The sequence below is a fragment of the Colletotrichum tamarilloi genome (assembly GCF_030869305.1).
Source record: "Colletotrichum tamarilloi strain Tom-12 chromosome Unknown Scaffold_30.1, whole genome shotgun sequence".
Classification (NCBI taxonomy): Eukaryota; Fungi; Ascomycota; class Sordariomycetes; order Glomerellales; family Glomerellaceae; genus Colletotrichum; species Colletotrichum tamarilloi.
The window spans coordinates 235,419-250,921 of NW_026849413.1; the positions used below are offsets into that span (position 1 = coordinate 235,419).

At 52.7% G+C, this 15,503-nt stretch overlaps 4 protein-coding genes across 4 annotated transcripts; 3 read left to right on the forward strand and 1 right to left on the reverse strand.

Annotated features, from left to right (window-relative positions):
• Positions 1 to 32: 32 nt before the first annotated feature.
• Positions 33 to 1,881, reverse strand: CTAM01_08557 (T-complex protein 1; the record flags this gene model as incomplete). Its single annotated transcript, XM_060524577.1, has 4 exons — positions 33 to 494; positions 549 to 1,665; positions 1,734 to 1,782; positions 1,842 to 1,881. 4 exons carry the CDS (start codon positions 1,879 to 1,881, stop codon positions 33 to 35), a joined length of 1,668 nt encoding a protein of 555 aa, XP_060380796.1.
• Positions 1,882 to 2,481: 600 nt separating this feature from the next.
• On the forward strand, positions 2,482 to 5,092 carry CTAM01_08558 (elongation factor Tu GTP binding domain-containing protein; the record flags this gene model as incomplete). The annotated part of the gene is made up of 4 exons (XM_060524578.1): positions 2,482 to 2,785; positions 2,826 to 3,587; positions 3,638 to 3,835; positions 3,888 to 5,092. 4 exons carry the CDS (start codon positions 2,482 to 2,484, stop codon positions 5,090 to 5,092), a joined length of 2,469 nt encoding a protein of 822 aa, XP_060380797.1.
• Positions 5,093 to 7,029: 1,937 nt separating this feature from the next.
• Positions 7,030 to 9,330, forward strand: CTAM01_08559 (glucose-regulated protein; the record flags this gene model as incomplete). The annotated part of the gene is made up of 5 exons (XM_060524579.1): positions 7,030 to 7,164; positions 7,277 to 7,349; positions 7,430 to 7,541; positions 7,600 to 9,088; positions 9,145 to 9,330. 5 exons carry the CDS (start codon positions 7,030 to 7,032, stop codon positions 9,328 to 9,330), a joined length of 1,995 nt encoding a protein of 664 aa, XP_060380798.1.
• Positions 9,331 to 10,896: 1,566 nt separating this feature from the next.
• CTAM01_08560 (uncharacterized protein) lies at positions 10,897 to 11,196 on the forward strand (the record flags this gene model as incomplete). The annotated part of the gene is made up of 1 exon (XM_060524580.1): positions 10,897 to 11,196. The coding sequence occupies one exon, from the start codon at positions 10,897 to 10,899 to the stop codon at positions 11,194 to 11,196; it is 300 nt and encodes a 99-aa protein (XP_060380799.1).
• Positions 11,197 to 15,503: the final 4,307 nt, after the last annotated feature.

Sequence of the window (15,503 nt, forward strand, 5' to 3'; positions counted from 1 at the left end):
ATCTAGAACCTTTTTTACCGTTTTATAAACTTTTAAAAGTCTTCCTCGCCGGACCCGGCAACAATGACGTTGTTCACCTTCAGGACCATACGGCATAATTGCGTCGCGAGCTGGAGTTGCTGCTTCTTGCTGATAAGGGGGTCGATGACAAATGCATCCTTCATGTCGTTGCTGCCGCGCTGCATGCAGTCGACACCGAGCTTGCCACGGACTCCAGGACCGGCCTTGACCTGCTGACTCTTGATGTCGGCCAGCGTCGCGATGGGGTTCAGACCGCTGTTCTCGGCCAGGGCCATCGGGACAGCGTCGAGGGCCTCGGCAAATCCGCGCATGGCGTATTGCTCAAGGCCAGGGGTCTTGGCGGCGGCGTCCTCGACTGCCAATGAGCAGGCAATCTCGGCAGCACCACCACCGTAGACCACGCGGTTATCCTTGACAAGGTTGCGCACGACGCACAAGGCATCGTGGAGGGAGCGCTTCGCCTCGTCGATGATCTGACATTGGGGGTTAGCTTTTGGTTAATCTCAAACATTTTGTCAGGAACGCACCATCTTGTTGCTACCGCGCACAAAGACGGTAACCGCGCGGGTGTTGGCGCACTCCTCAATGACCAGCATCTTCTCTCTTGTTGTGCCAAAGGTCATTTCTCTGACGATACCTGCAGTTCCGAGCTTCTCGGGCTTGAGGTCCTCGAACCGCGGCACGATACGGCCGTTTGTCGCAATAGCCACCAACTCGATCTCCGGTCCTCCAACCCACCGTACGGCAGGCAAGTCGTTCTGGAGCAGCAGGTGGTTCGCCTCATCGTCGAAACCCCATTGGCAGAGAGCCAAGTTGGCACCGGCATCCTTGATTTGTTGAATCATCTCGATAAACTTCTCGCGTTCGTAACTCTGCAACTTTTTGTACTCCTCAACGCTGGTGATGTCGAGCTTGTGCTTAGTCTTGGGCTTAGGGGGTTCGAAGGCGCAGGTAAGAATGGCGATCTTGGCGTCCTTGACTTCGGAAGGCATCTGGGGGTGAGAGAAATCCTTGTCGATAATGACGCCCTTGACGAGCATGGTATCCTCCAGAGCTCCTCCGACCTTGCCGTCGACCTTGATCAACTCAAAGTCAACGTCCCTCCGGTCCAGGTCGGCAACGGAGAGGACAGCGTCCACTGCGATCTGAGAGAACTGGTCGTGTGCCTTGGAAACAATCTTGCTGCCCAAACTTGTTCGTGCAACCTTCAGCAGGTTTCCTGTCTCTTCTTTGCTGAACTCGATGACATCTGAAATCTTGTCAAGCTCCGACACGGCGATGTCGCAAGCCTGGTCGTATCCGTCCGCAATGCGGATGGGGTGGATTCCCTTATCGATCAGCTCTGCCGCCTGCTCAAGGAGAGCACCAGCAAGCACGACGACACCGGTTGTACCATCACCAATCTCGTCATCTTGCGACTTTGAAAGCTCCACCAACAGCTTAGCGACGTGGTTTGAGATCTCCATCTGTTGCAGAATCGTGGCGCCGTCGTTTGTCACTGTGATGTCTCCATCGGGGGAGATGAGAATCTTATCGAGGCCACGAGGACCCAGGGAGGTCTTGACGATGTTCGCGACCGTTCTGGCGGCGAGGATGTGGTTCTTGACGGCTTCGTTGCCATATTGTCTCTTCTTCTTTCCTTGGCTGCGGGGCAATCAGTCCTGGGTCTCCTTATCAGGGGTTCGGGGTAGGGCAAGAGAGGGCGAGCTTACTCTCTGACAACGATGAAGGGACGGCCTTGCTCGTCCTTCATCACGGCCGCTACAGTGTCATTTCGTCAGTATATGTGGTCTCGAAGCTCGGATCGTGGCATTCATTACCATTGGCCATATCAAGGTCTAGACATAATGTTAGCTGCATGCAACAATGAATTTCACAGGGAAGGGTACCACATACTCATAGCCATGTTGAAGGTTTTCGCACGTCGCTGGGGTTTCGGATGGGTAGTGCGATTCAACTGGGAGTGACGCCGGGGGAAGGAGAGGTATCGTGCGTTGAGGGGGGTTAAGCTCCAAGGATCGGGTCGTGGTGGACCAAAATTTCTGAATAATTGGTGGTGCCTGCCATTCTGGGGGACCAGAAGCTTCGGTTGCCGGGGTGCAGATAATCCGGCGGCTCACCGCCTAGCAAGGCCTGGAAGGCAACAGCAAGTACCCCGCCATGGACGTGGTTGCCCCTCCATGGCTCTTGCGGTGGCCATGACCAAAGCGCCCCAAGCGCCCCACACATGCCACTTCAGGCCATGACCAAACTCAAGTCCACAGCGTCATCTCCGAAAAGCTGCAAAACCAGTTGTTAAAGAGCTTCTATCCCCCCGGTCGAGTGAATAAATCACTGGATATCACATACCACCCAGATCACTTTCATTTTCTTACCTTGAAAGCTTGGGTCTCTGCGACATCCCCTCTCCCCAATCCATCCACAAAGAACACCAAGCTCACCTACCCCAACTACGTCAAGATGTCGCGCCACCAGGCAGTACGCAACCTCGACTATGAGGAGGCCCTCGACGAATTCGAGGGCGATGACTACGAAGAGGAGGGAGAGGCTGATCAACTCAGCGCAGAGGATCGTGAGGCCATGGCAATAGGAACTGCGACAGTACAGAGCACCCTTGGTCCTGATGCCGACAAATTGACTGTGCAGCAAATTCAAGAGTCGCTTTGGCACTACTATTACGACATCGAGAAGACGGTGTCTTATCTACAGAAGAAATTCATCGCACCTCCACCTGCGCTCAAGCAGGAGAAGAAGGCTAAAGATGGTAAGTTCATTTTCTTTCTAAAAAAGTCATGTGAGGGCAGGGTTCCCGGAGAGGTGGCGGCAGTACCAGAAGTTGAGCGTTTCGGCAGCAGATGGGTTTGGTTGCGGAGGCATGGACGACAAGACTACGACTTACGGCATGGTATCAACTTCGACATATCCAGTTCCCAGGGTGGCACCACTATCCCCTGCTTCTTACTTCCACGGCATTTCATGGATGAACGTTCCCAAGAGCCGACAGGCCGTCTTTGTCCCCCCTCGTCCCGTTCCTGGGGGGCTTCTGGGCGGCGGTGATGGTCCTAAGCTATCAAAGCTTCAGGCCCTTGCTGCAGCACGAAAGAAGAAGACGACCGAGGTGAACAAGACAGACGACAAGGTTGATCGAGCCGAGAAGAGAATGTCAACTCTTGCCATTGATGAATCGTCCAAGGAGAACCAGAGAGGCGGGTTGAGCATACTAGCGAAGCGACAAAAGCTGGCAGAAGACCCCGCCGTGAGGACTCAAATCTCAAAATCAGCTACGCCCTCGCAGCAGGCCGACGCAGCGTCTGAAGCAGTCAGTATGGATGTCGACACGGCCAATGAACTCTCTGCCGAGGATCGAAAGAAGACTGAGGATGACTGTTTCGTAGTCCCATCTACGAGGCCGTCTGCCTTTGCTCAGACCCTGTTCGGACCTGCTCAAGATACTGCCGCCGCCTCTCAGACGTACTCCCTGCCGTACATGGACTCTTCCGCCTATGTGCCCAGTGCTTTCTCTCAACCAAGCCCTGACGATGTCGTGCTCGCTGCTCAGGCGAAAGGTTCGCGATTCGCGAAGACACAGTAAGATGCTGACTCTAATGATCTCTAGCGGGCTCCAAGTTCGACGCTGCCGCTAAGAGCGCAAGCAAAAAAGTGGTGGCCAAGTCAAGTGGCTCACAAACCCCCAATTCCGACATGAAGCAACTTCAACTCGACGACTCAGCAGCACCGAAGAACAAAAAGCTGGATGTCGTAAAGGAGTTCGCAAAGAGTGAAAACAAGAGAAGCGCCAGCTTTGTGGTAGTTGGTAAGTCAATCTGTACCTTTCTCCTCCCCAACATACAACTAATACCCAATAGGACACGTTGATGCTGGCAAGAGCACATTGATGGGCAGATTGCTCTTGGAACTAAAGTACATTGAGCAACATCTGATCGATCGTTATCGACGCCAGGGTGAGAAGATTGGAAAGTCGTCATTCGCTCTCGCCTGGGTCATGGATCAGCGAGAGGAGGAGCGGGAGCGTGGTGTTACCATCGACATCGCCACGAATATGTTTGAGACGGAAAAGACACGGTTTACGATTCTCGACGCCCCTGGTCATCGGGACTTTGTCCCAAACATGATTGCTGGAGCAAGCCAGGCAGACTTTGCTATTCTCGTCATTGACGCCAACACGGGAGCTTTCGAGAAGGGCTTGAAGGGCCAGACAAGAGAGCATGCTCTGCTCCTGAGAAGTCTGGGTGTCCAGCGAGTCATCGTCGCTGTGAATAAGCTGGACATGGTTGGATGGTCAAAGGATCGCTTTGATGAAATCTCAGAGCAGGTCACTGGCTTCATGAAAGGCAATGGCTTCATACTCAAGAACGTCACCTTCGTACCCATATCGGGACTCAGCGGCGCCAATTTGGTGGAGAAGCCAGCCGATGAGGGTCTGTCATGGTACACAGGCCCGACACTCATTGAGGCGTTGGAAGACTCTGATCCAATGGCGAGAGCGATTGAGAAGCCTTTCCGAATGTCGATTTCGGAAATATACAGATCGCAGCAAAGTCAACTCACTGTAGCTGGCCGGATAGAATCGGGCACGGTACAAAATGGCGAGGCATTGATTGTGCAGCCAAGTGGAGAGTCTGCCTCAATACGATCGATCGAGGTAGACGCCGATGTACAAGAATGGGCCGTTGCGGGACAGAACGTAAACATCGGCCTGTACGGCATCGACCCGATTCACGTACGCGTGGGCGATATCATCAGCACCAAGGCAGCTCCCATTGAGACAAGCGACAGGCTGACTATGAAGGTACTGGCCTTCGACCACTTGATGCCAATGCCGGTGGACGTCCACCGTGGTCGTCTGCATGCGGCTGGGAGAGTTGAGGTCATCCCAGCCGTACTGGACAAGTTGACGGGAGCGACGGTGAAGAAGAACCCCAGGATCGTGCAGCCAGGCAAGGTTGCGCGGGTTGTTGTCAAGCTTGACTCGAAAGTGCCGTTGGAGGCTGGGCAGCGAGTGGTGCTACGCAGTGGTGGCGAGACAATCGCGGCAGGGTTGCTGGAATAAAACGGTGTAGAATCGAAAGAAGCAACGTGGCGCGGATTCGTATATAGCAGGTGGTGGGCACTTGACGACCGGAACGAGATATTCCCATGCATGGCGTGCGAGTTAAGTTAGGACAGGCGGCGCTGGCATTGAGGCTCGATTAAAGTTGGGGTCAGTTGGGTGTGCTGAAAATAGAGTTGGCTGCAACTTTAGTTGAAGCGCAGCCAATGGGGGCGTGCCTAATTCATAACTTAGATATCCGTAGATGCGAAATGAACAGTTTCCAAGCACCATCACGGATCCTTGATTATGGTTGAGCTATTTTGCGAACCAAGCCGACAACGCACTTTGCAATTCTCCTTCCTTCTTAGGGGTTGAATGACTCCGTGGGTGACTCTTTGGACTGTTTTGGTGGTCTTGGACAGTGGAATCTGTCATTGTGTTCTATGGTATCCGTACCTATCTTGCCTCTCGAAAAGGCCAAATTGACAGATTAACATGGCCCCATCCGGCTGAAGCGACGGAAATGACGCCGTCGTGCCCACGCGCCGCCTCGGGAGAGCATGGGCCAGCAGCCAAAGCTCAACCCCTGCATACTTCCCCCCTCTTTACGGCTTGCAGCCCCCCGTGGCCCCCCTCATCTCAGGGCGAAAGACGGGATGGCACTGCTTAGAGCACCTTAAGTGAGGTAAAGTGTCGCGTACCTTACCTTGTCGCTCTCGCCTTACCTACGAATTAGCACCTTCCGCTTACCGTATTGCCGCGCTCCTCCTTTTTTCCCCTCCCCCCCGCAGGCTGTAGGTAGGCCAGTGGTGGGAATATTCTCGAAAGGGGAGAGGTGCGCATGGCTCTTCCCGAGATCGAGATGGATTGGGGGGTTGGACCGGTTGGTTTGAGGCCACTCTGTTCCTTCCGGGAGCTGCTTTGCAAGTTGAATGGGACAGGTAGACCACTAGATAGGTAGGCAGAGGACACTGCAAGGCTACCAAGAATCAATGAGATGCCACCTAAGTAGGATTGTAAAGGAAGTGGCCAAGTTCATTGCCTCTCACCATGGGGGCAAGTAAGGTAATTTTTGCTGGATCGTGAGTCACTTCCAATGGAGATGAACAAACACACAAGGTGCCTTTGAAGTTTGTCAGACTGCGGCATAGAACTCAACCGAAGCTGTGGAAGCAAAGCGAACAGAAAGGCCACGTTCAAGACTCCCCCAAGTGCCAAACGTCCAGGGGGGGACCACCAGTAATCGAAATCTCCAGAATCGCAGCCTTGGTGGGGCAGGAGGGAATGACCCCAGCGCGGACGGCAGGCAGCGGCAGCGGTGAGGCGCGCACACCTTGACTCCCGTGGCTAGGGGAGAAACCTCGCACGGTACATTCTCACTGTTCTGCTGCAACGGAGATGTGTCCCCCGAGCACCTAATTCCTGCCTGCCATCCCAACCTTGGGTGTCTCTATCTGCCGAGCAGCAGCGCATCGAGGTACCTTGCTGCTCACCTGCTGCGTGCAGGTGGTGCCTTCCATACCTTGCCTTAGGCAAAGGCACCAAATAGAGTACGGCTGCACCAAGGGTCCACACAGTAAGGATCCACCAGTGACACCCATACCCCAAAAGGAAGAGACCCCTGTCACGTGTGGCGCCTCGCAACGTGAAATCTGGCCTTTTGTGCAATCTGGACACCTCGACTTTTTTTTTTGGAGAAGGCATTCATAAAGGCGGCAGCTCTTCCTTTCCACCGCCGACACTTTACCTCTCCCAATTCACCACTGCCAAAGCCACCTCAACTCGATTGGGTGTGTAAATAGTAGAAGGGAATCCAAAAACCCTCTCTCTCATAAGCGCGTCTTTGACGTCTTTTTTCTCCTTTCTTTTTTCCCCCGACACCAATCTTTCGAGGTACAAAGAGCTATCCCAATATCACACACAGGGGAGCTTCACGGCACCGCCAGAAATTCACAATGTCGAGATCTAGAAACTCGATGGCCTTGGGCTTCGGCCTCTTGGCCTGGATGGCTCTCCTCTTCTCCCCCCTGGCTTTCGTTCAGACTGCCCAGGCTCAGGACACTGAGAGCTACGGAACTGTCATCGGTATCGTAAGTTGCACCTCCTAGCTTCCCTGGCGACGGTTGCGCCCTTTGTCGGCCAATCTTCTGTCGCCAACAGATTCAAATAAATGCGACGTTCTCTCTAACTTCCAATCTCCAGGATCTTGGAACTACCTACTCTTGCGTCGGTGTGATGCAGAAGGGCAAGGTTGAGATTCTCGTCAACGACCAGGGTAAGTCTTATCGTGGTCGCAGCTGCTCCTGCTCCCGATCCCCCAATTTCAGCAACTTTGCTGACTCTGCTGCTTCATAGGAAACCGTATCACCCCATCTTACGTCGCATTCACCGAGGAGGAGAGACTCGTCGGTGACGCTGCCAAGAACCAGGCCGCCGCTAACCCCACCAACACCATCTTCGATATCAAGTGAGCTCCTACCCCGACCGTCGACCGCTCGAGATAACATTGCTAATCACTCTTTCAGGCGTATGATTGGCCAGAAGTTCTCCGACAAGGCCGTTCAGTCCGACATCAAGCACTTCCCCTACAAGGTCATCGAGAAGGATGGCAAGCCCGTCGTTGAGGTCGAGGTTTCTGGCTCCGCCAAGCGCTTCACCCCCGAAGAGGTTTCCGCCATGATCTTGGGCAAGATGAAGGAGGTCGCCGAGGCCTACCTTGGCAAGAAGGTTACCCACGCCGTCGTTACTGTCCCCGCCTACTTCAACGACAACCAGCGCCAGGCCACCAAGGATGCTGGTGTCATTGCCGGACTTAACGTTCTCCGCATTGTCAACGAGCCCACCGCCGCCGCTATCGCCTACGGTCTTGACAAGACCGATGGTGAGCGCCAGATCGTCGTCTACGACCTTGGTGGTGGTACTTTCGATGTTTCCCTCCTTTCCATCGACCAGGGTGTCTTCGAGGTTCTGGCTACCGCCGGTGACACCCACTTGGGTGGTGAGGATTTCGACCAGCGCATCATCAACTTCTTCGCCAAGTCCTACAACAAGAAGAACAACGTCGACATCACCAAGGACCTCAAGGCCATGGGTAAGCTCAAGCGTGAGGCCGAGAAGGCGAAGCGTACTCTCTCTTCCCAGATGTCCACTCGTATTGAAATCGAGGCCTTCTTCGAGGGCAAGGACTTCTCTGAGACTCTTACCCGCGCCAAGTTCGAGGAGCTCAACATGGATCTCTTCAAGAAGACCCTCAAGCCCGTTGAGCAGGTGCTCAAGGACGCCAAGGTCAAGAAGGAGGATGTTGACGACATCGTTCTTGTTGGTGGCTCTACCCGTATTCCCAAGGTTGTCAACCTTATTGAGGAGTACTTCAGCGGAAAGAAGGCTTCTAAGGGCATCAACCCCGATGAGGCCGTCGCTTTCGGTGCCGCCGTTCAGGCCGGTGTCCTTTCCGGTGAGGAGGGTACTGAGGACATCGTCCTCATGGACGTCAACCCCTTGACTCTCGGTATCGAGACCACTGGAGGTGTCATGACCAAGCTTATCCAGCGCAACACCCCCATCCCCACCCGCAAGAGCCAGATCTTCTCCACCGCCGCCGACAACCAGCCCGTCGTTCTCATCCAGGTTTACGAGGGTGAGCGTTCCCTTACCAAGGACAACAACCTTCTCGGCAAGTTCGAGCTCACTGGCATCCCTCCCGCGCCCCGTGGCGTTCCCCAGATCGAGGTCTCCTTCGAGCTCGATGCCAACGGAATTCTCAAGGTCTCTGCCCACGACAAGGGCACTGGCAAGCAGGAGTCCATCACCATTACCAACGACAAGGGTCGTCTTACCCAGGATGAGATTGACCGCATGGTCGCCGAGGCTGAGAAGTACGCCGAGGAGGACAAGGCCACCCGTGAGCGCATTGAGGCTCGCAACGGTCTTGAGAACTACGCTTTCTCCCTGAAGAACCAGGTCAACGACGACGAGGGTCTTGGTGGCAAGATTGACGATGAGGACAAGGAGACTGTAAGTTGCCACAAGCCTTTCACCGTGTGCCGACAGATTACTAACATGATTCTCAGATCCTCGAGGCTGTCAAGGAGACCACCGACTGGCTTGAGGAGAACGGCGCCACCGCCAACACTGAGGACTTCGAGGAGCAGAAGGAGAAGCTGTCCAACGTCGCCTACCCCATCACCTCCAAGATGTACCAGGGCGCCGGTGGCGCTGGTGGCGAGGACGAGCCCCCCTCCCACGACGAGCTCTAAATTCCATAGATTTGTTGTTGTTGCTTCGTTTCGGGATTCAAAAGAGACAGTACCCAAAGATTCCATGCAATTTTTCGTCTCTGGTGTTGGCAGGTTAATCGGCGTCGGCAGCATGGAGCATGGCTCCACCATTGTGTAAAGTATACAACGCATAAATGAGACCTCTTGAACACATGCTTTGTTCCCTTGTGTGGTTGTGACTGAGAGGCATCATCTGATGCTGTCGTAGACTCTTCAATAGTTCAGCTTCTTGACTACGTTGTATCTCTGCTGGATGTTTCCATATCTTGAGCTTTCCAAAATTGCCCTTCTACATAGTTTTGATGAAATATTTACCCGGCATCTGGTGAAAGGTTCATCCCTCCTCTCTTCTCCCTCCACCTCAAGCTGCTACTCATCCCCCACTTCCCATGAAGGAATCCGAGCAAGATGAGTGCAACTTAACTTTACTTGCCTTTTGGGGTCTCCTCTGCATATGCGGGATGGCCGGCAGTAAATCTGGGGCAAGCATTTTGAGTCTCATCTGAGGGACTCACACGAACAGACGGCTTGATTGGCCCAGATGTATTTGTCGAGCTTTTATGGCCATCTCTCTCGTCGGCTATGGTGCTCTACTTCGTAGAATGTGAGTGAGGTTCAGTAAAGTCTCACTTTCGGTGAGTTTGCCGCGTCGATGGCGGATACTGCGATGGTAAAGCAAGGTCCCGCTCATCATGTCGATGGAGAGTATCGCGGACTTCCAAAATGGGTCATCTTCTCGGGAACGAGATGAAGTGATCCTGTACGGTCACTTTTGGATGGCTAAAAGTATCAATCTGGAGCCCTGGACTACTCCCCCCTACCTCCCCGCCAGCGGGCGGCTAAAACTTCGTAGAAGCCCTGCGCAGTAGAAGGAGGGAGAATCTTGGCAACAAAGCGTATTCATACAAGGAGCGAGACGAGACGAACTGTCTACACGAAACCTGGGAACTGACTATGGAGTATGACGAGATGGAGACGAGGCTTCGGCTTCCTAAAAAAAACCTTAAAACTACCCGCCTGTACGGTACCATAGACCACGAGGTGGAACTGGCTTCTGCTTGTTATTGTGTTTAATATGAGATGGTTTTGAATGACTCGACGCTGTGACGACGGCCATCTTACAGGTCTGTTCTTTACTCGTTAACTCCGGGCTGAGAGGGTCATGGCGTAAATGCGTAGCTGGATAGAGTTGAGTAGGAAGTGAGGCAGTTCTGAATGACTCGGTCTACTCCGTGCTCGATACGCAGCCATACCTGACGGCATTCATGCTGCCGTGTATCCGTATCCGTATACGATTTTGGTGTACGGACATGGCTAGAGCAGAAGAAGTATAATATGTAAGGTAACTTATAGCTACAAGTCAGCCGTTCTATCTCTCGTGCTCTCATTTTCTCGATACCGCTATCTCTCTATCACACTTACACTCACTCACTCAGTCACTCGCTCACCAACACTCTCTTGCATCAAACCAATAGTACACCCAACCTCACTCACAACTTATACCTTGTACCGCTCTCAACAACAAACCACACAACCGCCGCCACGATGCAACTTCCCACCATCCTCCTCTTCGCCGCCACCGCCGCCGCCCTGGCCCTCCCGGAGCCCGTCCCCAAGCCCAACCCGGAGTCCTGCGACGAGACGTGCCCGAACCCGTGCCGCCAGGCCATCCGCAACACGTACTGCACCGGCGCGAAAAAATCCATCAGCGGAGGGCCGTTGCCGGCGGCGTTCAAGAACCAGTGGAACTGTCCCGCGGGTAGCAGTAGTCCGCCCGCAACGTATATCCAGATGACGCAGAATGGGGCTGCTGAGGGAGGTGTTACTGTCTTCTGCACCATTTGAGAAAGGAAGAAAGAGAGGGGAAGAAAAGGGGAAAGAAGGAAGAGAAATTTCTTGGCGATGCGTGGTGTATGCACATATACGACAGAGCAGGCAGATGTGATGTTGCCCATTCGCCTTCACCTAGGAGGGTTGGTAGAAGGAGAAGGAGGCATGTTCCCAACGTGGAGGGAAGTTGATGGGGGCGGAGCCAGAGCGAGAGATACCTTTGCATGGCTTTATATCCTTCTTTGTTACAACCAACCCATCATCTGATACCCACTATCGTTCACCTGTGAAAATTCTGAGCTTAACTTGTCACAGCCTGGCCGTTTCCTGACATGCGGCTTATCATCGAGCTCGCTTATTCTCCGACCCAGTGAAAATTTTGACTTGAGGCATGGCTTGACAACGATTTCGTTTCTTGCTTATTTAGTCACTAAGAACTGGGTAGAAACAGGTGGCCTAGGAAACATGTCTACTTTTGAACCTGTTAAAAGTTCAGCTTACACCTCGGGCGAAAAGGACAGACGAAAAGGAAAGAGGCTCGCGGAGTCTCATCTACGTCGGGAACGCCTCGCTCACGGACCAGGATTCCCTGTCTTTGTTTACAACAAGCCGCAGGTAGGAGGTAAAGAGTTGGATTCTGCGGATTTGTGAGCTGGCATGTGGTGACTGGATCGTTTGTGGACTTTGGTGAGTGGCATTTTACTCCAAGACCACCAGGGACAAAACTTTACTGTGTGTCCTGAGTTGGCCTAATGTAGCACATGTAATTTGATATTCTGTGAGACTTGAACTTTCCACATGCGACGTGCTGGTGCTGCTCTCTTCGACCTTAGCTGCCGGAGGATGGGCATGTTTGGAATAGCATCTTGAAGATGAGCCGACTGTGAAAGACACCACTACTTCCAGGCAAAGACTGAGGAGACAAGTGCCCTCAAGAGCATATAGACAGCAGTGATAGCACCTTTGCTCGTTGGCGGATAAGTCTGCTTCCTCAGTTGCTCCGCAGTTTCGGGTATGCTCTCATGGATGGCCACTCTGGAGGATATGTCTTGATGATCGGAAATGAAGAGAAGTGCAGTTTTACCTCGATAACTTCCATTTTCGAGCTGACGTATTCGTCCGTTCTATTCTAGCTTGTCTTTGTGTCTTTTGAAGACGAGACCCCGTCCCAGAGTAATGAAGTGACGAAAGACGTTGGGCTTCCTAGATATATATGCCTTCTAGATAAGAAGGCCACCCATTGGCCTGACTTGAGCGCGATTGTAAACCCAGAATCTAGTTCATAAAACGGAACGGTGCTGTGGCATGAAAGTTGGGTGATCCAGGGAGATGCTGGAGATATCGATGCGTTCTGTTCGTGTTCTTTGACCTGGCAGCCATCGCCCTCCTTCCTCTCTCCAGGATAGAGGGGTTCAGGACCAGCACCGTGGATGAATGAGTAGCTCCTTCTGGCGAGAACGAAAGGTAGTGAGAGGCTGCACGGCCTCAAACTGCAAAAGCCACACGTCTCCTCAAGCTGATGCGGTAGATGGAGTCTCTGCGATATCAGTATCTCCTGCGGCGGCTGGCGGTAGTCTATGGAGGTAAGATGAATTCAACGACCTTCAGAATCCATCTTGCCGAGTCACATCACCTACGGGCACCGGTTGAGGGGAATGACAAAAGCTTAGCTCGCTCAGTTGAACTTGATCGCGCGGCCGCAATATTTGCGCTAGATGACCACATATTGTCAATACTTGCTTTGAGATGCGTAAATGGCATGCGCCGACGAAGGGACCACGTCACAAGGTCTTCCACCATGGCAGCAAGTGTAATTATTCATGCATTTGCCTCGACATGTATGAAGCTTCAATTTTATAGGAGACTGCTTCAACGAGCGGTTATGTGAGTGCTAGCACGTTACTGATCTCCGAGCGTGGAAAAGAAGTCTCAACCACAATGATTGCATGGGGCGAAACTGGGAAGAGGACTACAGGTCAATAGGGTTCAGATTGGGAAAACATCAGGGACTTGAGGTGTAGTCAAAGACTCTACAGGAACAGTGTTCGCCATAAAGATGCCGTGAACACGCGCAGCTGGAAGCTTAAATCGAGCCGAGTTGCCTCGTACATCTCGGGATTTTATAGGGCAATTCAATTACTACGGAAAATCAAATGCTCATGCGTCAGAAGGTTGGTGATCTCAAGACAACCTCCATAAACAAGAGGAAGTCAAAAGAAGCATGTAATCCAATCCTCTTGGAACCCGCACATAGTGCCTTTCCGCATTCCTCGGCAGACAGACACCGTCTCCCTCTCGGGAAGCACAAGAAAGCGGCGGGAGCATCCGCTTCCAAGTCCATCATCTAACATTCCGATCTGGTGTAAACTGTGCTTAACTTAATTGTAATAGTTCAACTGAGATAAAACAAAAACCTTAAAACTGGGGGATGTGGCACACATGTGTCGTAGCCCGAATCACGTATCCGTACACGAGGTCGTACATGCGGCTCTCTCTCGCAAGCTGTAACTCAGCATTCCACAGAACTTTATCGAGACGACAGGCTTAGAGCACGGTGCTTTGGAGTGACACCGCATTGAAATAGGAGAATACCAGAGAGCAGTGTATTCCCTAGACTGCTGCATTACCCAGGACTTCCCCTTCCAAAAGAGAGACTTGAACCTGATGTGTGGTGTTGCTGCGTCTGTCACGTGCACTGGCGGACCCGCAGAGCTACCTAGGCAGTCAAGTTGGCTGCCCTGTCAGCGACATCCGATATGGTGTAGTGGCCAACATGATGCCCTCTCATCTCTTTGAGAGGTTAGGCATAGCCCCGAGTTCGATTCTCGGTTTCGGAATCTTTTGACATTTTTGGCGATCAGAGCGGTCGCTCTGCCTTCTTTTTGCCTTCTCGTTTGTTTGTTGATGCACATTTGCTGAATTCGTCTTCATGCTCAACCAACATGGGGGAGCGGGGGAAAAGTAAGCCCCCAATCTTTCGGACGAACCACTTAGACATCAAAACTCTAACCTCCAACCCCAAGCGACGATGTCGTTGATGCGATGACAGGTTGGAGACAAGACGCAACCAAAAAAGAACAGCCTCATCATACCATGATAGACGTGACGCACGGTACCTGGTATACGCAGTACTCATTGGCAAAGAGATGCTCAAGCCAAGTCAGCCTCGTCGCCCACAGGGCGAAGCCTGCCCGGCATGCATGTCTCTAAATCTCGACCCAGAGACGCATGCGGTCCTCTACCCGAGAACCAAAAGTCTCGCTTCGAACAGCAGAGAGAGAAGGAGGAATAAGCAATAACCAAGACCTTCATGTCGCTGTCAAATGAAGGCGATGAGACATGCGTCCCCTTCCCAGAATCTCGAGTTCCCACATGCCGATCCTCGTGGCCTTTACCAGGTCCTCACGGACCAATATTCGTTTCTCCGGCCGTAAGGCAGCCTGCAAGTTGATAGATTACTCTGTTCGGTAAAAAATCTTGAATACAGGTGAAAGGAATGAAATGCGATGGGAAAGCAATAAAACAATCACGCAAAAATCCACATCACGCGGTCCACGCGAGATGAGCGAGGCGATGAGAGAGAATCTTAGCAACCGGTAGAAATTGAGAAAGAAAAATGTCCGGCCTGAGCGGGGTGATCGACGTTGGGCTCTCTTTTTCGCTCTTCAAAAATAGAATTTCCTTGTAAAAATACCACATTGCAGTCAGTCTCGAACTTTCTGAGAGGGAATTAGGCAAAAGCGGTGTCCATCGGCCCATCTAGAGACACTTTGGCTCGGGAGCTCTTTTCGTGAGGAGACTCCAACTGCAAGGGAACTCTGCAAGGGTGAAGCGTATCCGTACTCCGTACTCCCATAACGACCAGGCAATGAATGAACATCTCTTGGCCTTCTGGTCTTTGACAGGACGAGGGCCAAATATGACCCGGCACCCTGAGCGAAGATCGCCGAGGGCTCGAGCATCCTCTCCCGTTGAGTCTTGACCCATTCATCTCCCATTTTTCAGACAGACTGTGCCGCATGCTTTATCATGAGGTGGTAGGATAAGCAGGAAGACAGCGATCTTCGTATCTGTTTGCTTTCGTTTCCGAGGGTCCGAAGGTCTGTAGGCCAGTAGGGAGACCGGGACACCCAACAAAACGATGCAAGCAATTCCCCGCAGATTAGATAGAAAAGCTCGAGCGCGCTCGATAGCGGCAGCAAAAGTTCGGATGTGCTCTGGTTCGTCGGATGGCACGCTGGTCGTGGAGGTTGCGTCGTGACACCTTCCCGGCGAACGAAGTTGGAAAGGCGGGCGAGGCCAGAGCAAACAGGAAAACGTTG